A 22,468-nucleotide genomic window follows, 5' to 3' on the forward strand; every position below is an offset into this window, starting at 1 on the left:
GTGTGCCTCTTCATCTCATGAGAGCATCTTTTCCAGGGGTGGTTGCTGGTATCTCCACTGTGTTTTTTTAATTGCACCCCCTTTGTGACAGAACCCCATTCCCCCCCCCCACTTATTTTTCTATTTAAACAATAGCAATAGCTATTTTTGTTAAAAAGCGGGTCTAGAAATATAATAGATGACCCTGCAGGGAACATTCCCTGCCCTTCTTACAGCACCTTTCCTGAACGACTCTTGTGGATTCTGCTTCAAGGAAGGAACCATTATGCCTTCTGCAAGGGTGCCGCAAATGAAAAGACCGTGTGAAAAGGCGAAAAATGCAGTGGAAAACTAATAAAACATATTGGAACATATTGAACTTGCTCAGAATAGATTTATAGATTCTAAGTCAACAGAGAAAAATATAAAATATCAATACACACCCATAAATATGGGAACCATAAATACAAAATAAATAACTATAAACAAAGATATATATGAAAGTATCAACAATAATACAAAAACTATATTAAAGCTATACAAAAACACAGACAAGTATTCCAGTATCCAGGGCACGAAAGTCCATAATATGGTGGAAAAATCCCTCTGTTGAACATGTTTCCTTCCTCTCTTTCAGGGCCAGGTGACCTTTGAGGAGGTGGCTGTGCATTTCACGGAAGAGGAGTGGGCTCTGCTGGATCTGGACCAGAGAACCCTGCACAGGGAAGTCATGCGGGAGAATAGGAGGAATGTGGCCTCTCTGGGTAAGGCTCCTTGAAAAGGAAGAGTAAAAAGCCTGGTTCAGACATTATGTTGTACAGCGGTCTGTACACTCATATCATGTGTTTGTGTGAATGACTGGACCTGCATTCATGTTAAAGGTTAACCTGGGTACGGGCCTCTCAGTTGCATAGTATGTACTGATGTACTTGTATTCAACATGCCATGTGAATGACTTCAGCTGTGTACAGATCTGTACCTGGGTACCAATACACTTGTATTTTATTTATTTATCTATTTATTTATTTAACATATTTTTATACCGCCCAAAACTTATGTCTCTGCATGGTTTACAACAAGATAAAAACAAAAGTAAAACATTAGTTAAAAACAAAAACAAGAAATTTAAAACACAACAATTTAAGTTTTAAAAAACCCCAATAGTCTAAAAACATTAAAAATCAAAACAATATCCCTTAAAAGCGTGGGTGAACAGATGTGTCTTTAAAGACTTTAAAAAAATTGTCAGTGTGAGTGTTCAGCATAATGTGTGAATGCAGATCTAGCGAGAGAGAGAGATCAAGCTGGTTTGCTTCGTTGGTAAGAGTGCGGTACAGATATTGCCAAGGCACTGGGTTAGTTGTATACTTGTTTGTGTCAAACTAGCAACTGGAAGATTCGGTCTCAAATGCCCCTCAGCAGTGAAGCTCTTTCGGTGACTCTGAACCAGTGACCTCTCAGTCTCACCTACCTCATAGGGTTGTTGTGAGGGTAGAAGGGGAGGAAGGGTGGAATATAAATGCAATAAATAAAACTCAACCCTGAAGATTCTCTTTCTGACAACCCCGAAGTTATGACCCTGCCTTATGTGGAGTTAGACCCTTCAGCCACCTCAATCAGTAGTCTCTACACTGACTGGCAGCAGCTCTTCAGAGTTTGGAAGAGGGTTTTCCCATCATCCTATGGAGATGCTGCCAGACAGTGAAACGGGGGCCTTGTGCATGCAAAGCAGATGCTCGGCCACTGAGCTCAGGAGACTGGCAATCTGGAGGGAGAGAGATTTCAGCCTCCCAGAACATCTTGGGAGAGGGAGATCCAGCATCTGTGCAGTGACTGGTCCTGCAGAAGGTTCCTCCTCTAAGCTACGTAATGGGACTCTCGCCTGGACAGGAGATTGCCAGCTAAGCCCTGTGAGTTGCCTGCATGACACCCACCAGAGGAAGTAGCAAAGTACGGCAAAGATGCCAACCCTAAGAGCACTCCTTGAATCTCAGAGTTCCAATATCAGGATTATAAATGCAAACATATATAAAAACAAAACATACACTCCCCACCTTTCTTGTGAGTAAGCCAAGCAATATTTCTGTCTCCACTTGGAGACATTTCGAAGACAGAATAATAGAAACGAAGTGGTTGTTTTGAAGTAGGAGGGGTTGCTAGAGTAGCAGCTTTCCATTAAAAAGAGACTTCCATTTAGGCAGTATATAAATGTGTTAAATAAAAATAAAGTGAAGCTCTACAGGGGACAGAGACAGAAGGAACTTTGAATCATGAGCCGAGCACATTTTCAAACAGCCCGCCCCATGGCTGTGCTGTCTAAAGACTTTTTAAAAACATTAAAGTTACTTTTAGAAAAGCAAGATAGAGCTTTCTGGAGACTAGACTAGAAATGTTTACGAGAAGCCAGGATACTTTTAGAGGCACTTTTTAATGCACACTAGAGCTCGCCTTTTGGGGCTGAGAAGGAGAGAGAGAAAGTTTATCAAGCCTTGATTGGTTATTGATCGTTTAATTTCAAGGAAGATCTGTTTTAATATATGCATTTTATTTTAATGCAAACCTTTTTTGTAATGGCAAGTTATTCTTTTTTTATGAAAGTCTTTCCCAACGTAAATTTGTTTTTCTCTTCCATGAAGAGCCTATGCTACCAAACCTCGTCTATAATCCATCCAGTCCAGACTAGACACGGATACTGTTATGGTTCTGGCGGGGTGTTTGTTTCAAGAAAAGAGGCAGTAATTGAGATAAAACAAGTTCCCAGCAGCTTTGGCCCCCTTTCTTGAAAGAATCTCATCTTGACAAGACAAAACAATCAAGAGGGAGCTTCTGTGTTTCTAGATGCTGAGAAAACATTTGATCAAGTTGAACCACTACACTTGTTTCAGACATTAGAAGCCTTTGGACTTGCAGGGAATTTCACTCATTTGATAATTTGATGTATGAAAAAACATTAGGTTGGATCTTGGCAATGGTCCCCCCCGGATCTTGGCAATGGTCCCCCCCCAATGGTCCCCACCCGGTTTTTTTTTCATATTATCAAATGAATTTCATTTGGATAGAGGAACAAGTCAAGGTTGCCCATGTTGGAGAACATTTACTCCTGGAGGTTCTTTAGTAAGCAGGGGCCTCACCATTTCGTCAGATTTGAAGCTTTATTGATCACAACATGCCGGACTATCAATCATGAAGTGAGAGAGCCCCGATTATGTGTGGATACAGAATATATAAGCAGAAGTCTTATCAATTATGCAAATCGTAGGATCCAAAAGATGCACTAATCCCAATGCTCCCAGACACCTCCAGCAACCAATCTTGGGCCATCAGAAAGATACATTTTTCTCCTTTCTGCGCATGACCCACCTTGCAGCACAATAATGCCATTGTGTACCACCAGTAACTGCAGCATCCCCCCGCCCCAAACCACAATAGTCAGTTTTCCCACAACACCCATTCTCTGTTATTCACATTCATTATGGAACCTCTTGCTAAATCTATCAGAGATGAGAAGATTTCAGGAATAACATTAGGAAATCTTAATTAGGAAAAGAACTTAAAATTTCATTGTACACAGATGATATGGTCTTAACATTGTCTACTAGAAGAACCTCTTTCCTTGTGTTCTTTAAAATCTGTCTGGCTATAGAATCAATTACATTAAATCGGGATGGTTAAATACACATTTCAGCAAAGGTATCACAAAGCCATTATGGTGTAATGGTTAAAATGTTGAGCTAAACTGAAGAGGCCTGCACTGAAATCCTTGTTCAACCCCCAAACTCCCTAGGTGACTCTGGGCCGATCACTTCTGTCTCAGCCTAATCTATCTCACAGGTTTGTTGTATAGCCATGTACATCACTTTGGGCTGTATGGATGAAGTGTGGGATACAAGTCCCCAATGATTGGTCCCCGAGGATGTGGACAAGGTGTACAGTTGAGTTTGGCCAACCACGCGCATGCTTGACCCTTGACCTCCACGGCTTATTAAATCTAGTAGGGAGGAAATGTTTAGCTGGGTCCAGCAGGTCTAAGTGTGTGTAAGTGTGTGTGTGTGTGTGTGTGTAAGAGAGTGAGTGAGAGAGAGAGACAGACAGACAGACAGGGGGAGTAAAGGTAAAGTGTGCTGTCGAGTCGGTGTCGACTCCTGGCGACCACAGAGCCCTGTGGTCTTTCTTTGGTAGAATACAGGAGGGGTTGACCATTACCAACTCCCGCGCAGTATGAGATGATGCCATTCAGCATCTTCCTATATCACTGCTGCCTGATATAGGCGTTTCACCAGCGGGTATTCAAACTGGCAACCTCTGGCTTGCTAGTCAAGTCATGAGAGCCAGTGTGGTGTAGTGGTTAGACTGCTGGACTAGGACCAGGAAGAACCGAGTTCAAATCCCCATTCAGCCATGACACTAGCTGGGTGACTCTTGGCCAGTCACTTCTCTCTCATCCTAGCCTACTTCACAGGGTTGTTGTGAAAGAGAAACTTAAGTATGTAGTACACCTCTCTGGGCTCCTTGGAGGAAGAGCGCAGGATATAAATGTAAAAATAATAAATAAATAAATAAATAATTACCCTGCTGCACAATGCAACCCTGTTAATTCTCTAGGATCTCTCAGCCGCTGGTATCCTTTTGGATAAAACGGTTCCTCCTGTCTTCTCCTTTGCTGTCTCTTATTCCACTAGCGTCTCCCTGGACATCTTTCGCTATCCTCGGGCTGCACAGCTTCAACCTTAGCTGTTGGACTACAACACCCACCACCCCTGGCTATGGGCTACTGTGGCAGAGGATGATGGGAGTTGTCGTTTAGAAACAGCGGGAGGGTCAAAGCTGACACCCTGAGCTGTCTCAGTGCTTAACCCTCTTAATCCTGATCACGGGTTCCAACGAAGTTTACACCTGTGTAATTGCATCTCCTTTTCTTCTCCCTCTTGCCCTCAACTCCTGAATTGGGATTGTAACCTTGTTGTGGGCAGAGACTTCTTTTGCTTTTGAAACTCTGTAAAGCACAGTGAATGCTGGAGTAGTGGTGATATTGCTGTCGCTCGATAGGTACATCTTAGTTGATTAAACTTCCAACAGAGCGAACAACAATTTTAAAAAAACAACACCCTTTTAAAAGCAAGGCATTATTTTGGAAGAGGTGTCTCCTGTTTTGAGAAAGAGAGGAATGAATTTCTTTTCTAAGAGGCTATTTGCCTTCTCTAATGTTTAATAAGTACACAGATTAATAATATATATATTTTTAAGTTAATCTGTTAATTGGGGCACCTTTCTAATGGTTCAGAAATGTTTTTGGAGTGAACTTCCTTCTGAATATTACAGTGACTAGAAATTTAGGATTCAAGGTTTGGTTTCCCCCTGTACATAAAATAGTAACAGAGTGGCTTCAGAAGCGGAATTTCATGCTCTTTCACAGGACAGGAAGATCAAAATTCTGCACTTTAACAGGATCACAGAATATGGCCCTCTCCTTCTTCAGCTTGTCATGAGAACATGGGAGAGCCAGTGTGGTGTAGTGGTTAGAGTGCTGGACTAGGACCAGGGAGACCCGAGTTCAAATCCCCATTCAGCCATGAGACTAGCTGGGTGACTCAGGGCCAGTCACTTCTCTCTCAGCCTAACCTGGTGGTTGCACCCCGTTTATGGAATATTTACATTCTCCAAAGCAGAGTTCTCAAAGCAGTTTACATAGAAAAATAAAAATTACATAAATAAGGTGGCCCCCTGTCCCCAAAGGGCTCACAATCTAAAAGGAAATATAAAGCAGATACGAGTTGGGTGGGATGGCCTCCCTAGTGAGGTTCGCCTGGCATCATCACTCTGTTCTTTTAGACTCCAAGTAAAGACCTGTTTGTTCACCCAGGTATTTTAAATTCTTGTTTTCAGATGAGATTATTTCTTTTTAAACTAATTTTAACATAAGTTTTAAAACTGTTTTGTATTGTATTTTGTATTTTCTTTCTCCTTTTTTTGTGTTATGATTTAATTTGTTTTTGTTTTTTATTGTATGTTTTAATCCTGTGTTGTGATTTATTAGGGGGCGGCTAACAAATTAAGTTCTCCTCTATCATCATCATCAGTTTTATTATTATTATTATTATTATTAATAATAAACATTAAGTGTAAAAAATAAATAAGTAACCAAGAAGAAAGCTTGGCTCTGCTGATTTGGAAATGTTACATATTTACAAAAATAATGAAGGTTTTTTAAAAGTCTGTTTGATTATATTATGTTATTATTATTAATTTGATTTGTATACCGCCCTTCCAAAATGGCTCAGGGCAGTTTACAATTAAAACAGACCACTAAAACAGTAAAGAGCTAAAACAAATTAAAAACAATATAACAATTAACAATTTAAAAGCATTTTAAAACAATTAAACAATTACAGTGATTAAAATCCCAAAATCAGGTTTTTAATTTTAAAATAAACCAGATATTAAAACCCCCCCAAATTTAGGAAGCTGAAAAAGCTTGGGTGAAAAGATGGGTTTTCAGGTGTTTTTTGAAAATTGCCAGAGATGGAGAGGATCTTATCTCAGCAGGGAGCTCATTCCACAATGTGACCAAGAAGGCCTGTCTCTGTGTAGCCACCAAACGAGTTGGCGGTAACTGGAGACGGACCTCCTCAGATGACCTCAATGGGCAGTGGGGCTCATAATGAAGAAGATGCTCTTTTAAATACCCAGGGCCTATGCCATTTAGGGCTTTGTAAGTTATAACTAGCACTTTGTATTTCGTCCCGAAACCTATTGGCAGCCATCAGTAAAGGAGTAACATGGTCTCTCCGAGCTGGGGAGACAAAATAGCTGGGGTTCACCCGATGAAAACCAGAGTAACACCAAACAAGGCAGCCTCAGAGCCAGTGTTGAAATACCCTGAGATAACTAGCCTGGGGGACTTCAATACTGCCCTTTAGATACCTCTCAACGCAGGGAGGGAGACGGTAAGGCACCAGGTGTGCAAGGTATGCAAATATGAAGTACAGACATGGCAAACTGAGAGATTTCCCAGCGGGGTGCCCAGTGAATAAGATGAAATCCTGATTGTGACCCCCCGACCCACCAACCCATTGATCCTGTGTTGCGGCTGGCTTGAGAATCTGGAGGATGACAGCTAGGCTTCTGCCTGCCACATCCACCCATGTCTTAGTAACGCAGAACCGTCTGGCTTGCTTCTTCTTCTCTAAAAAAAAACCACATTAAGTGAGGATTGATCAGTGATTGGAGGTTCGATTTCCATCCGAGGCTCTGACCAACTGTCTCTCTTCATTTCAGCAGACGAGAGTGGGGAGAGGAATACGGAGGGAATTTGCAATGGAGGATTGTTGGTTGATGTCAGCTGGAAAATAAGAGGGAAACGGAGAAGGAACACTGAAGCAAAACAGAAGAAGAGGAATGGATCTTCTGTTTCGTATCATGGAGAAATCCATGAACCAAGTTTTCAACCTCAGTGGGAAATGAACATAGGAGAGAACCCATATCAATGCTTGGAGTGTGGAAAGAGCTTGAGTGAGAACAGAACACTTACTATACATCAAAGAACCAATACTAGAGAGAAACCATATAAATGCTTGGAGTGTAGAAAGAGCATCATTTCCAAAACAAACTTTACTAGACATCAAAAAGCCCATACTGGAGAGAATCCATATCAAGGCTTGGAATGTGGAAAGAGCTTCAGTCGTAGCGACGAACTTATTAGCCATCAAAGAACACATACAGGGGAGAAACCATATAAATGCTTGGAGTGTGGAAAAAGTTTCAGTCGGAGCGAGGAACTTACTAGGCATCAAAGAACCCATACTGGAGAGAAACCATATAAATGCTTGGAGTGTGGAAAGAGCTTCAGTCAGAGCGGAACACTTATTAATCATCAAAGAATACATACAGGGGAGAAACCATATAAATGCTTGGAGTGTGGAAAGTGCTTCAATAAGAAAGGAAAACTTACTATTCATCAAAGAACCCATACTGGAGAGAAACCATATAAATGCTTGGAATGTGGAAAAAGCTTCAGTCAGAGTGACGAACTTACTAGCCATCAAAGAACACATACAGGGGAAAAACCATATAAATGCCTGGAGTGTGGAAAGTGCTTCAATAAGAAAGGAAAACTTACTATTCATCAAAGAACCCATACTGGAGAGAAACCATATAAGTGCTTGGACTGTGGAAAAAGCTTCAGTCGGAGCGACAAACTTACCGAGCATCAAAGAACCCATACTGGAGAGAAACCATATAAATGCTTGGAATGTGGAAAAAGCTTCAGTCAGAGTGGAACACTTACTAATCATCAAAGAATACATACAGGGGAGAAACCATATAAATGCTTGGAGTGTGGAAAGTGCTTCATTTCCCAAACAAACTTTACTAGGCATCAAAGAACCCATACTGGAGAGAAACCATATGAATGCTTGGACTGTGGAATGAGCTTCAGTCAGAGAGAAAATCTTACTAGCCATCAAAGAATACATACAGGGGAGAAACCATATAAATGCTTGGAGTGTGGAAAGTGCTTCTATAAGAAAGGAAAACTTACTATTCATCAAAGAACCCATACTGGAGAGAAACCATATAAATGCTTGGAGTGTGGAAAGAGCTTCAGTCAGAGCGGAACACTTACTATTCATCAAAGAACCCATACTGGAGAGAAACCATATACATGCTTGGAATGTGGAAAAAGCTTCAGTCGGAGCGACAAACTTACCGAGCATCAAAGAACCCATACTGGAGAGTAACCATATAAATGCTTGGAGTGTGGAATGAGCTTCATTTCCAAAACAAATTTTACTAGGCATCAAAGAACCCATACTGGAGAGAAACCATATGAATGCTTGGAGTGTGGAAAAAGCTTCAGTCAGAGCGGAACACTTACTAGCCATCAAAGAACACATACAAGGGAGAAACCATATAAATGCTTGGAGTGTGGAAAGTGCTTTAATAAGAAAGGAAAACTTACTAGTCATCAAAGAACCCATACTGGAGAGAAACCATATGAATGCTTGGACTGTGGAATGAGCTTCAGTCGGGGCGACGAACTTACTAGGCATCAAAGAACCCATACTGGAGAGAAACCATATAAATGCTTGGAGTGTGGAAAGAGCTTCAGTCAGAGTGACGAACTTACTAGCCATCAAAGAACACATACAGGGGAAAAACCATATAAATGCCTGGAGTGTGGAAAGTGCTTCAATAAGAAAGGAAAACTTACTATTCATCAAAGAACCCATACTGGAGAGAAACCATATAAGTGCTTGGACTGTGGAAAAAGCTTCAGTCGGAGCGACAAACTTACCGAGCATCAAAGAACCCATACTGGAGAGAAACCATATAAATGCTTGGAATGTGGAAAAAGCTTCAGTCAGAGTGGAACACTTACTAATCATCAAAGAATACATACAGGGGAGAAACCATATAAATGCTTGGAGTGTGGAAAGTGCTTCTATAAGAAAGGAAAACTTACTATTCATCAAAGAACCCATACTGGAGAGAAACCATATAAATGCTTGGAGTGTGGAATGAGCTTCATTTCCCAAACAAACTTTACTAGGCATCAAAGAACCCATACTGGAGAGAAACCATATGAATGCTTGGACTGTGGAATGAGCTTCAGTCAGAGAGAAAATCTTACTAGCCATCAAAGAATACATACAGGGGAGAAACCATATAAATGCTTGGAGTGTGGAAAGTGCTTCTATAAGAAAGGAAAACTTACTATTCATCAAAGAACCCATACTGGAGAGAAACCATATAAATGCTTGGAGTGTGGAAAGAGCTTCAGTCAGAGCGGAACACTTACTATTCATCAAAGAACCCATACTGGAGAGAAACCATATACATGCTTGGAATGTGGAAAAAGCTTCAGTCGGAGCGACAAACTTACCGAGCATCAAAGAACCCATACTGGAGAGTAACCATATAAATGCTTGGAGTGTGGAATGAGCTTCATTTCCAAAACAAATTTTACTAGGCATCAAAGAACCCATACTGGAGAGAAACCATATGAATGCTTGGAGTGTGGAAAAAGCTTCAGTCAGAGCGGAACACTTACTAGCCATCAAAGAACACATACAAGGGAGAAACCATATAAATGCTTGGAGTGTGGAAAGTGCTTTAATAAGAAAGGAAAACTTACTAGTCATCAAAGAACCCATACTGGAGAGAAACCATATGAATGCTTGGACTGTGGAATGAGCTTCAGTCGGGGCGACGAACTTACTAGGCATCAAAGAACCCATACTGGAGAGAAACCATATAAATGCTTGGAGTGTGGAAAGAGCTTCAGTCGTGGCGACGAACTTACTAGCCATCAAAGAACACATACAGGGGAGAAACCATATAAATACTTGGAGTGTGGAATGAGTTTCAGTAAGAGAGAAAATCTTACTTCATCAAAGAACCCATACTGGATAGAAACCATATAAATGCTTGGAAAGTGGAAAAAACTTCAGTCGGAGCGAAAAACTTACTAGCCATCAAAGAACATATACAGGGGAGAAACCATATAAATGCTTGGAGTGTGGAAAGAGCTTCATTCGGAGCAAAAAACCTACTAGCCATCAAAGTACACATACAGGGGAGAAACCATATAAATGCTTGGAGTGTGGAAGGAGTTTCAGCAAAAGTGCACACCTCACTTCCCATCACAGAACCCATACAAGGGAGAAACCATATCAAGGCTTGGAATGTGGAAAAAGCTTCAGTCAGAGCGAAAAACTTACTAGCCATCCAAGAACCCATACTGGAGAGAAACCACATAAATACTTCAAGTGTGGAAAGAACTACAATCCAAGTGTAGAATTTACTAGCCATCAAAGAACGCATACTGGAGAGAAACCATGTATATGCTTGGAGTGTGGAAAAAGCTACAGTCGGAGTGAAGAACTTACTAGCCATCAAAGAACACATACAGGGGGAAAACCATATAAATGCTTGGAGTGTGGAATGTGATTCAAAAAGAAAGGAAATCAAAGAACTCATACTGGAGAGAAACCATATAAATGCTTGGAGTGTGGAAAGCGCTTCAGTAAGAGAGGAAATCTTACTAGCCATCAAAGAACCCATACTGGAGAGAAACCACATAAATGCTTCAAGAGTGGAAGGTGTTTCAGTCAGAACAGAGAACTTACTAGCTATCAAAGAACACATACAGGGGAGAAACCATATAAATGTTTGGAGTGTGGAAAGAGCTTCTGTCAGAGCTGGACACTTAGTAGCCAAAGAAAGCATACTGGAGAAAAGCCCATATAAATGCTTGGAATTTGTTAAATTCTTTAGCCAAAGTGCACATCTCACTTCCCATCAAAGAATCCATCCAGGGGGGAAACCATATAAATGCTAGGTGTGGAAAGCTTCAGTCAGAGTGGAACACTTAGTAGCCATCAAAGAGCCCAAACTGGGGATCATTAGGAAAGGGATTGAAAATATTTTATATTATTATACTTGTGTCCATATCCTGAACATTCCTCCAGTGGCTCAAGGATAAATAGGATTTTAGTTAAGGATGGAGGGGAAAGGGCTTAGATTTATTTAGTAGGGAAAGTAGCTGGGGGTATTGTGTGGACCTCATTATTCACAATAAAATGCCTAGTGCATTCTATGCTTTTGAGAATGCTGGCTGTTCATCTTTCTGTTTTAGCATACTTGCCTTACCTTAACAACTTGTATGCCTTGAATTCTTTGAATAAAACATTTAAGCTTTAAAAGGTGTGGTTATTGAGTCCTGGGGTTAATCAGTCACGGTTCCTCCAAAGGAATCAAGGGACCCAAACTTGCAGTGGGCAAGTCTAGATGAATGATAGAGTTGGTTTGATAAGTTATAGTTGGTAAGCTAAATCAGACAGGTTCCCACCAGGGGTACTAATAACTTTAGGATTACTTGAAGGGATTTTTTTTGGGGGGGGGACCCTGAACCCTCCTGCAGCTGCAGCTGTACAATTTGTTCTCCATGTGAGGCTCGAAGCCAACACATCCTCAGCAATGCGTCTGCTGCAGAAGGGGAGGGAAGAGGGTGGAAACCCTCCTCCTTTGCGCCTGGCAGGCTCAGCATCCCCTGCACCTCAACTTGACTGAAAGGCTTCAGAAAATTATCACTGAGTACTTACACTAAGATTCATAGGATAAGTAAATTTGTCCCATTCATTTCAGCAAGACTGCTTATGAGTAATCTAGTGTGGATGTGTGTCAGTGACAGTAGGACCCTGTATCCCAAATTGAAAGATGTAAGTGTGTGTGTGTGTGTGTGTGTGTGTGTGTGTGTGTGTGTGTGTGTGTATACACACACACACAGAGATTTAAATGTTCCATTTATGAGACTGGCTACTCCACTCACTAACATGCATCCAGATACAGGTTACTCATAAGCAATTGGATTGAAATCAGTGTCCCATTAGTTTCAATTTCAGTGGAAGTATTCCTGACAAACTCTGTAGATCTTCACAGTCCCTGGTGCATCCTCCATCACAATAGCTGTGAGATTTCTATTCTGGGGGGAAATTACACAACTGGTCCAGGTACAACATCTGTAGGTCTCTTGTAAAAGTCATGGGTGGGCAGCCCCTTTCTGCCCTCTGACTGGAGAGGAGAGCTGGGCTTGTGGTCGCAAGCATGACTTGTCCCCTTAGCTAAGCGGGGTCCACCCTGGTTGCATATGAATGGGAGACTAGAAGTGTGAGCACTGGAAGATGTTCCCCTCAGGGGATGGAGCCACTCTGGGAAGAGCATCTGGGTTCCAAGTTCCCTCTCTGGCAGCATCTCCAAGGTAGGGCTGAGAGAGATTCCTGCCTGCAACCTTGGAGAAGCTGCTGCCAGTCTGTGAAGACAATACTGAGCTAGGTAGACCAAGGGTCTGACTCAGTATATGGCAGCTTCCTATGTTCCTATCCTAGTCAGGGCCAGTCATAGGAGAGGCAGGACAGCTGAAACACCTGAGCTGCTTCTCGGCTTGATTCTGCTTCAACCCCTTAGCTATCACTTCAGCTCACTGCCTGCTTGCGGCGTTTGCTGAAGGGCAAGAGGAAAAGGCCTCTCACCCTGCAAGTTATCGTCAGTGGCCTGAAAACATTTGCTGTAGTCCATGAGCCAGGCCCACAGATCGGGGCCATTGGTACTCCCATCTCAGAGGACGGAGGCTCATAGTGATTGCCTGTCATGTCTCTCCTGCTAGAGAGGGAAAATAAGGGATGGCATTATTGTCCTTACAGCTTTCAGTATATGTGGGGGGGGGGGGTGCACTGGGACAAAGAAAAAAAGTGGCTGCCCTGCCCCAATTTAATATAAGATCTAGCAGTTAGTTGGATTTACGTCCAGCACTAAAAACCAAAAAACCCAGAGTTCTTTTCAAGGCAGACACCGCCCCCACCCCCCGACTTAAGCCCTATCAACCTCCTCTACGCCATCTCAAGCCTAACACCAGGATCTGGGGGTTGCCCTTGTCTCTCTTTAACATTCCGCCTGAAAAAAAGGTCGCGGAGCCCGTCCACATTTGCCCTGCCGCCCCCTAGTCTGACATCAGACGCGGGGGCGTGGTCTGGCTCCCGAATGGGGCTGCGCGGCCCCGTCCAGGAGTTAGATCCAGGTGGCACTGCATCTGCAGCGTGGCCCTTTCCTGCCTTCCATCCAACTCCACGCGGCCCCATTTGGGAGCTAGACCAGGGGCCAGAGATGCATTCGCAGCGTGTCTGGAAGCGGCTCTCCCTGCCGTTAAGGCAGGGAAGAGCCGTTCCTGGCCGCGCTGTGAATGCAGCACCAGCCATTTAACTCCTGAACGGGGCCGCGTGGCCCTGCTCGGGAGCTAAACCAGCAACCCCCGCATCTGATGTCAGATGCAGGGGGGCGTGTCGGGGCCAAGAGGTGAGAGGGTTACCTGACTTTGGATGCTTTCCCCTGCTAACTGGGCAAAGAAGCACCTTTTAATGTGGTGATTCTCTTTATTTAGCAGGGGGAGAGTAACTGGCCCTCTCCACCCCCAGCACAGTACTTCCAGTGACTGTGGCTGGTGTCTATCTTGTGTTTCTTTTTAGATTGTGAGCCCTTTGGGGACAGGGAACCATCTTATTTGTTTTATTTCTCTTTGTAAACTGCCCTGAGCCATTTTTGGAAGGGCGGTATAGAAATCGAATTAATAATAATAATAATAATAATAATAATAATAATAGACCGATGGCCACCTACTTGTTAAATTCTGGCCACCCAGAATTTCAGAGGCTCTATCCCAACCTTATCTGACAATGCCACGGATTGCACCTGGGATCCCCCCCCCTTCTGCATGCAGAACATATGCTCTTTTACAGAACTAGAGCCCCATGAGCCCCAACACAAAAACATATACCACAATTAACACAGATTAGGGATTCCAACATAAAACACAAAACACTGGAAAGCAGAACTGCACAAACATCTAGTCAAAGGGAACCATGCTGGTAATGAACACCAAGGCTGGAAGCTAAGCAATTAGCACAAGGCCAGCCATGGTAGAGATGTGGGGTTTTTTTAAACTTGCTCTAGTTAAATTAGTGGGAATCCTCAACTTTCAGTTTATGTACCAAAAGGTTTGAGGGGGGGGGGGGGAAATGTTTGCCAATTGATTGTGACTAGACTTTCTTTAGAGAATTTAGATCTTTCCCATTGCAGGAAAACTCAAAAGCATTTTACAAACTCTCAACTTCAACAACTAAATCAAGTGACAAAACTTCTTGTGTCTTCTCTCTGAAGGTAGATAATCTATACTCACAAGAAGTTGCACATATTTATTTGTTCACCTTCTTGCAAATCAAGTGATTTACAAAGGTAAGCCAGCAAATCTTAAACAAGTGTAATAATCTTAGTGATACACTCAGTTGTTCTTAAACCCTACTTGAGAATGTTTGAGGGAAATGATGGAGAACGTTAGTGTGGTTCTTTAATGGCTTTTCAGAGACAATGGTGTCCCTTCAAAAAAGGCCCTAGCTCTGTGCCTTTTGTCAATGGGAGGAATGTAAAAATGATATTGAAGGACAGAGGGGAACAGCTGTAATCCTGCCAATACATTATTGTATTAAACTGCCTGTTTGCGTTTCCCCAGTTCCTGCAAGCAGGAAGCACACCCACGATGGTGTTCATGCAGAAACTTAGCTCCTTGGAAGGAGAGAGGCCTTCTTTCTTCTCCCATGCTATACAAGTGAACCTTTTGGGCTTTAAGCAGCACACACTGTTTTAAGCCAGCAAGAGTGGTGGTGGTGGGGGGGGAGCAGCGGGATCCTTTGCTACCAGAAGCTTGGGAAACACAGGAGACATTCACACAAACTAGTTCCCTCCCCCGCCCCACCCAGAATTAAAAACTCCACCCCTTTAAAAGTTCACTGAGTCCCTCTAGTGCAGGGTGGCTTAACTTTGGCCCTCCTAAAGATGTTGGCCTACAACTCCCATTTATTTATTTAATTGATTGATTGATTTTCTATACTGCCCTTCCAAAAATGGTAAACAGCCCTGAACAATACAACAAAATTAAAACCAATTAACTATTAAAATAAAAAACTGTAAAGACAGCATAAAACCATTATTCAAAGAATTAAAACAGTTTGGAAAACCAGGCCAAACAGATAGGTCTTAAGGGCTCTCTGGAAGGCCAAGGAGGAACTCAGATTACGAATTTCTGCCAGGAGTGCACTCCAGAGCCCAGGAGCAGCTACAGAGAAGGCCCGCCTCTGAGTTGCCACCAGACGGGTTGGTGGCAACTGAAGACGGACCTCCTCAGATGACCTTAATGAGCAGTGGGGATCGTGCAGAAGGTGGCGCTAAGATAAGAAGATAATAGCCAAAATCCCTGGCTATTGGCCACTGTGGTTGGGGATTATGGGAATTGTAGTCCAAAAAACAGGTGGGGCCCCCAAGTTGAGCAGGCCTACTCTAGTGAAATGCCTCTGTCTTTCCAAATCTCACCAAATTGCTTATTCTGAGAACCTGAAGACTGGCCTTCCCTCTGGCCCTGGATACAAACTCAGATTTTGAACTTTAATTCTATTAGATACTCAGTGAAACACTAACAGACATGCACAAAATAATATTTCCGCCAAAAGTTATATTTGGTTTGCTTTGTACATCAGGTTTCCTGGGTGACGCCCATTGCCCCAAGGAGCTAGACACAAGCTTCATAGGACCATGATGGACTCCAGTGAATGAAAACGTGTTTATTGGTTCACAGGGCAGCAGGGCATATCTGCCAGTTCACGAGGGGGGGAAATGAGGTGTTCCAATTTCTTGGAGGGCGGCATCAGGTGGTTCCAGAGTTTCACAGACTAGAAAATGCCAGGAGAAGAAGTGTTCCAAGTCAGAGCTGCCTGGCCTGCAGAACGAAGAAAACAGGAGGATACGGAAAGGTAAGCAGACTGACGTTTCCCCAAGATTCCTTCCCAGGCAAGCATCAGGAGCAGCTTCCACAGCCTCACCGAACATGCTGCCCTCTGCTTCGTGTGTCCGTTCCCAGAGTCTTCTCAGGTGTGCCTGGGAGTAATTCACAGGACTGGCCATCATTTCCCCATAACCCCCCTTAAGTTCAGGATGGCACAATGGTTTCGTTCCGGGGTTCCCAACCTTTGGCATTCCTGACGCTGGACTACAACTCCCATCACCGCCAACAACAATTTACTGTGGCTGAGGATTATGGGAGTTGTAGTTCAGCAACATCAGGAGCGCCACAGGTTGGGGACACCTGGTGGTGTTGAAGGAACTGCCGTCAACTTGTGCTGTGGGGTTCAAAACTCTGCTCCCCCAGCCCCAGAAGCAATTGTGGCCTCTACCTTTTTCCTGGGAGGGTCCACCCTTCCCTGGTCAGCATCTGATTCATGTGCAGGAGGTCCCAGGTTTAGTCCTTGGCAGCTCCAGTTTTGAATGCTAAATTATGGAACTGTGGGTTTAAGAAACTGCTGGTAACAAATGGTCTGAGGTAACTAGGGATGGGACCAGCTGGGACCTAACAGTTTTACTCAGTATCATTCATTCATTCAGTGTGCACCAGATGCCTGAATCTTAGCCTGTCCTCTCTGCCCTCTCCCAGCCTTTATCAAAAGCCTTTTAATTTAAAGCTGTCTGCATGAAAGCAAGTTCTCCACTCCTTCGATACATCCATTGCCAACTCCAGAATCCATTTTGCTAGATCCTTATACGGATACGACAATATATTTATATACCATGTTTCAACAAAAGTTCTCAAAGCAATTTTCATAAAAATGATTGATTTGATTGAGTTAATTAAGGATGGCTCCCGGTCCCCAAAGGGCCCACAATCTAAAAAGAAACATAAGACAGACACCAGCCACAGCCACTGGAGGGATGCTGTGCTGGGGATGGAGAGGGTCAGTTGCTCTCCCCCTGCTCAATAAAGAGAGTCACCACTTTGAAAAGGGGCCTCTTTGATCAGTTAGGGGTCATTAGTTCCGACTGACTTGGGTGCATTGAAAGGGTTGCAGCATTCCCTCCCATTTTTCTCATCTGTGCTCAGAATGAGTTTACTCATTTATTTATTGTTCAATTTATAGAATGCTTTTCATTAAGATAATCTCAAAGCAGTTCACAACATAATTAAAACAATGCATAATTAAAACACAAAGGTGCAGACGATCTCAAAAATTAAAATACACAATACAAAAGTACAGATAATATAAAAACGATCTCTCTATAAAAATAGTTGTGGTGTTCTGGGCGGCAGTATCAAGGCAGCGTGCGCGCATGTGCATTCAGAGTGGGGCCTTCCTGATTCAACTTGAGCGGGATCTAACATTAACTGAGCGGACATCAAAAAAACCGCTTGCACACGAGCACATCTTAGAAGGAACTCTGGTCAGCAGGGGAGCCACCTACAACTTGCTGCCCATCTTTGCTGCTGGCAAAGCTCTGTCATGCAGGGGCGTAACTACTATTAGGCAAAGGGAGGCAGCTGCCTGGGAGCCCCCACGCCTCGAGGGCCCCCCCAGAGGCAAGTCACACGACGATATATTGTGAAGTGTGTGTGTGTGTGTGCGTGTGTGTGTGTGTGTATCAGCAAGGGGCCCATTTAAAAATTTTGTCTCTGGGCCCACTCCAGCCTTGTTACGCCCCTGCTGTCGTGGACTGTCCCATTTAGCTCCCATTTCAGAAGGACGCAAGAAGTGTCTTGCCAGCTCAAACCCAAGTCCTGATCAAAATAGCATGGTGGCCAGGGAACCCAGGTAAGGGGTTTATGTGGAGCCCCCGGGGGAGTGGCCATAAGAGGGGCTTTTCCAGGAAGGAGATCTATGGGGCCCAGACCATACCTTAATCCCAGCGTGGGCAGCCGTTCAGTCATCCTTCTTAAACTTGCCACTGATGTAGGGAACATACTGGAGGATTAGCCGCCAGTCTGTAGCCCAGATCAACCCGACAGTACCCACGGAGCCCCAGGTGGCCAAGGTGGGCACCCTGTAAAGAGGGAAAGCATGGCAAATGTCACATGATGAACAGCCTGCCACTGACAGAACAAAAAAGTGTCGACTCAGTGTGGAGCAGCTGTGAAAAAGGCCCATTCCATGCTAGGGATCATTAGGAAGGGGACTGAAAATAAAACGGCTAATGTTATCATGCCCTTATGCAAAACTGTGGTGCGGCCACATCTGGAGTACTGCATACAATTCTGGTCACCACATCTAAAAAAGGACATTGTAGAACTGGAAAAGGTGCAGAAGAGGGCAACCCAGATGATCAGGGGCCTGGAGCACCTTCCTTATGAGGCAAGACTACAACACCTGGGGCTATTTAGTTTAGGAAAAAAGATGACTGCAGGGAGACATGACAGAGGTCTATAAAATCATGCATGGTGTGGAGAAAGTGGATAGAGAGAAATTCTCCCTCTCCCATCACACCAGAACCAGGGGTCATCCCATGAAACTAGGGAAATCTAGGACCAACAAACGGAAGTACTTTTTCACACAACGCATAATCCACTTGTGGAATTCTCTGCCACAAGATGTGGTGACAGCCAACAACCTGGATGGCTCGAAGAGGGGTTTGGATCACTTCATGGAGGAGAGGTCTAGCAACGGCTACTAGTCGGAGGACTATAGGCCACCTCCAGCCTCAAAGGCAGGATGCTTCTGAGTACCAGTTGCAGGGGAGTCATAGCACGAGAGAGGTCACGCCCTCGACAACTGCCTGTGGCTTCCAGCGGCATCTGGTGGTCCACTGTGCGAGACGAGATGCTGGACTAGATGGGCCTCCTTGGGCCGGATCCAGCACGGCTGTTCTTATGTTCTAAGAAAAAGCACTTCAAAGCAAGTGATAGAATCCATTGCATGTCATCCGACTAAGGAAACCGTAGTCTACTACAGGCTGTACCACGTGCCCTCAGACCTCCAGCCTCAGGCAAGGTGCCTCTGAATGCCAGTTGCAGGGGAGCAGCCACAGGTGAGAGGGCCTGCCCTTGCCTGTGGGCTCCCCAGAGGCATCTGGTGGGCCACTGTGGGAAACAGGGCGATGGACAAGAAGGGCCTTCTTGGGCCTGATCCGGCAGGGCTCTTCTTAGGTACCATGGGGGATGGGGCCATAGCTCAGGGGCTGAGTCCCTGCCCAACCCCTAGCAACATTCCCAGGTAGGCTGAAACCTTGTAGAGCTGATACCGGTCAGTGCAGACCATACTGAGGAAGAGCAGCCAATGTGCCGATTCAGTATAAGGCAGTTTCCTAGCTTCCCATCCCCAGGGGGAAAAGCTGGCTAAGCAACCCATGTGGAGGAAGGAGGTAGAACTGGAGGAAGAGAGAGAGAAAAGAGATCTGGGGATGTATTTAACATAAGAACCTAAGAACAGCCCTGCTGGATCAGGCCCAAGGAAGCCCATCTAGTCCAGCATCCTGTTTCGCACAGTGGCCCACCAGATGCCCACAGGCAGGAGTTGTGGGCCTGCCCTCTCTCCTGCTGTTGCTTCCCTGCAACTGGTACTCAGAGGCATCCTGCCTTGGAGGCTGGAGGTGGCCTTTAACCCTGCGACTAACTAACTAACTATCTATCAATTAATTACATTTTATCTCCTGCTCTTCTTCCAAGGAGCCCAGAGAGGTATACTACATACTGGAGTTTTTCTTTCACAACAACCCTGTGAAGTAGGTTAGGCTGAGAGAGAAGTGACTGGTCCAGAGTCACCAGCAAGTCTCATGGCTGAATGGGGATTTGAACTCGGGTCTCCTTGGTCCTAGTCCGGCACTCTAACCACTAGACCGCTCCTCCATGGAGTGATCCGAGCTCCCCGACAAAGGCACAAGGACGGCACTGCCCACCTGGACCGAAGGGGCTCCATCCCCCCCACCCCCCACTTTTCATATCAAAATCTCCAGGATTGCTTTCTTGAGTCACCTAGAGTTGAATGCCAGTTACAGTTTACAATAATCCATCACCAGCACCATTAAATAACAATTAATAAGCCACACAACAGCTGTCAAAGTGGATTGCACAGCAAGAAGGAAAGAGAAGAAGGTTCTCTGCCCCAAAGTGCTTACATTACACTCTCAAGAGACACCCAAGGGAGCTGCCATGACCCCCACCAGCAGCCCCCACCCCTTGGAGGGCTAGCGAGGGACAGCTGCCACATTCCCCAAGTGGCCCCTCCTCTCCTGGGGGGAGGTTTGATCCTGCCCCCCTTCCCCCCCTTAGGGGGAGGAAGAGCTGTGGGTGGCAAGAAGGAGGAGGAAAGCAGGTGGCTGGGGCCCCTCCACGTGGGGGGTGCACACCCCACTTCTTAATGATAGGGGGGAGGTTCTCCTAGCCCACCCCCGCCCCCCACTCACCAGAGCCGCAGCCGCTGCAAGTGGCGCGGCCCAATGTATTTGCTCAGCATCTCCTCCGGCCCAATGTCACCCTACTCCTCCTTCTGCGCAGGCGCACGCCTTCCCAAGAAGAGCCCAGCTTCCTCTGCCCAACGCACATGCGCAGCGGCCCCTTATGAGGCCTGCCCGTTTCCTAGCCGGAGGACCCCCGCTCGGGGGCGGATGTGCGGCGTGCAGGTCTTTAAGGGAGCGCGGGCTGCACGTGGCGGTGCCTGATTAAACACTCCCCACTCGCGTTAGTTGAGAGGCGCCGCGAGAAGAGAGATTCGTTGTGGACTGTCCCTGGAGCCCTCTTTGCGCTTACGTGCCCTTAAAATGCAGTGCGTGCGACTGACCATAGTTAAATGCACAATGCACGTACGTGTTTTTTCTTTTCTTGAAGAACGCTGATTGTGCAGAACCCTTTTGTATGTGGGTGTGGGTGTGTGTGTGAATTCTTGTTCATATTGCATTTTTAGAATGAAAAGTGGGGACAAACTTTTTCTTTTTCTTTTTAAAGCAAAATTAACTGGCAAAAAGCAGCTGTGCGGGGAGGGTGATGGATGCCCATCCTCAAACATTGCATCTACCCCCACTCTCTCACTCACTCACTCTCACACCCCCCCCCATCCATTCGCCTATGGAGCTATTTTGGTTAGGGTTGCCAACTGTCCCTCATTACACAGGATGTCCCTTATTTCAGGGAAGAAATATTGGTCCCTTTAGGGACAGCATTTGTCCCTCATTTGTGCAAGAGCATATAATTCAATTGATAAAATTGGTAAAGTGTTGCTTTTTAAATGTAGTTTAACTGGTTTTAAATGGTTTTAATTGTTTTTGAATTTTTTAAAATGGTTTTTAGCACTGTGTTTTCAATTGTGTGTTTTTATGTCTTTTAAAAGTTGTTGTACAACACCTAGAGCTAGGACCAGGGGATCTAAGGACCAGCTGTTCTCTTATGAATCTGCCTGGCAGTCGCCATCAGAAGTTTTCCAGATAACAAGGTTTGTTTAAGCAGAGTAACTCAAGAATCCATTGCTGAAAAACAATCAAAGCAGACCCCCAAAAGCCAAATGGGTTTGGCTCATTATTTATTTAAAATATTTCTATACTGCCCAAAACTTGCGTCTCTGAGCTGTTTACAATTAAAATCATTGAAAACATCAAATCAATTAACAATTAAAATCATTGAAAAAATTTTAAACCCAATATTAAACATATGAAAACTATAAATCTAATTAAAAGCCTGGGTGAATAAATGTGCCTTTTTAAAAGTTGCCAGAGATGGGGAGGCTCTTACTTCAACAGGGAGCACATTCCAAAGTTCAGGGGCAGCAACGGAGAAGGCCCGTTCCTGAGAAGCCGCCAAACGAGTTGGTGGCAAATGCAGATAAACCTCTCCAGATGATCTTAACAGGTGGTGGGGCTCATGGCAAAGAAGACGTTCTCTTAAATACCCAGGGCCCAAGCTGTTTAAGGGCTTTATAGGTAATAACCAGCACCTTGTATTTTGCCTGGAAACTTATCGCCAACCAGTGTAAATCTTTTAAGATTGGAGTGATATGGTCTCTCCTAGATGACCCAGAGACCAACCTGGCTGCCACATTCTGAACCAACTGCAGTTTCCGGACTACGTAAAAAGGCAGCCCCACATAGAGCGCATTGCAGTAATCCAGCCTAGAGGTTACCAGCAGATGTACCACTGTTT

The 22,468-nt window shown here is 44.5% G+C and overlaps 2 protein-coding genes across 3 annotated transcripts in view; one reads left to right on the top strand and one right to left on the bottom strand.

Moving 5' to 3' along the window:
- Positions 1–22,468, top strand: part of LOC128343763 (paternally-expressed gene 3 protein-like) — a 54,207-nt gene that overhangs the window by 16,394 nt on the left and 15,345 nt on the right. The window contains 3 exon segments of the mRNA XM_053293198.1: positions 617–743; positions 7,255–10,388; positions 10,495–10,654. Of these exon segments, the coding sequence (XP_053149173.1) occupies positions 617–743; positions 7,255–10,388; positions 10,495–10,654 (3,421 nt within the window).
- On the bottom strand, positions 354–20,974 carry LOC128344704 (cytochrome b-c1 complex subunit 10). Of its 2 annotated transcripts, none has more exons than XM_053295435.1 (3): positions 20,743–20,974; positions 18,243–18,387; positions 354–752 (listed from the first exon to the last, which is right to left on the bottom strand). In XM_053295435.1, the coding sequence occupies exons 1-2, from the start codon at positions 20,790–20,792 to the stop codon at positions 18,267–18,269; spliced, it is 171 nt and encodes a 56-aa protein (XP_053151410.1). In that variant the 5' UTR covers positions 20,793–20,974; the 3' UTR covers positions 354–752; positions 18,243–18,266. The 2 variants fall into 2 exon arrangements, with proteins under 2 accessions (XP_053151410.1, XP_053151409.1); XM_053295434.1 differs by lacking the exon at positions 354–752 and adding an exon at positions 16,128–16,297 and having other exon boundaries at positions 20,743–20,918.

The sequence above is a fragment of the Hemicordylus capensis genome, chromosome 2, assembly GCF_027244095.1.
Source record: "Hemicordylus capensis ecotype Gifberg chromosome 2, rHemCap1.1.pri, whole genome shotgun sequence".
Taxonomy (NCBI): Eukaryota; Metazoa; Chordata; class Lepidosauria; order Squamata; family Cordylidae; genus Hemicordylus; species Hemicordylus capensis.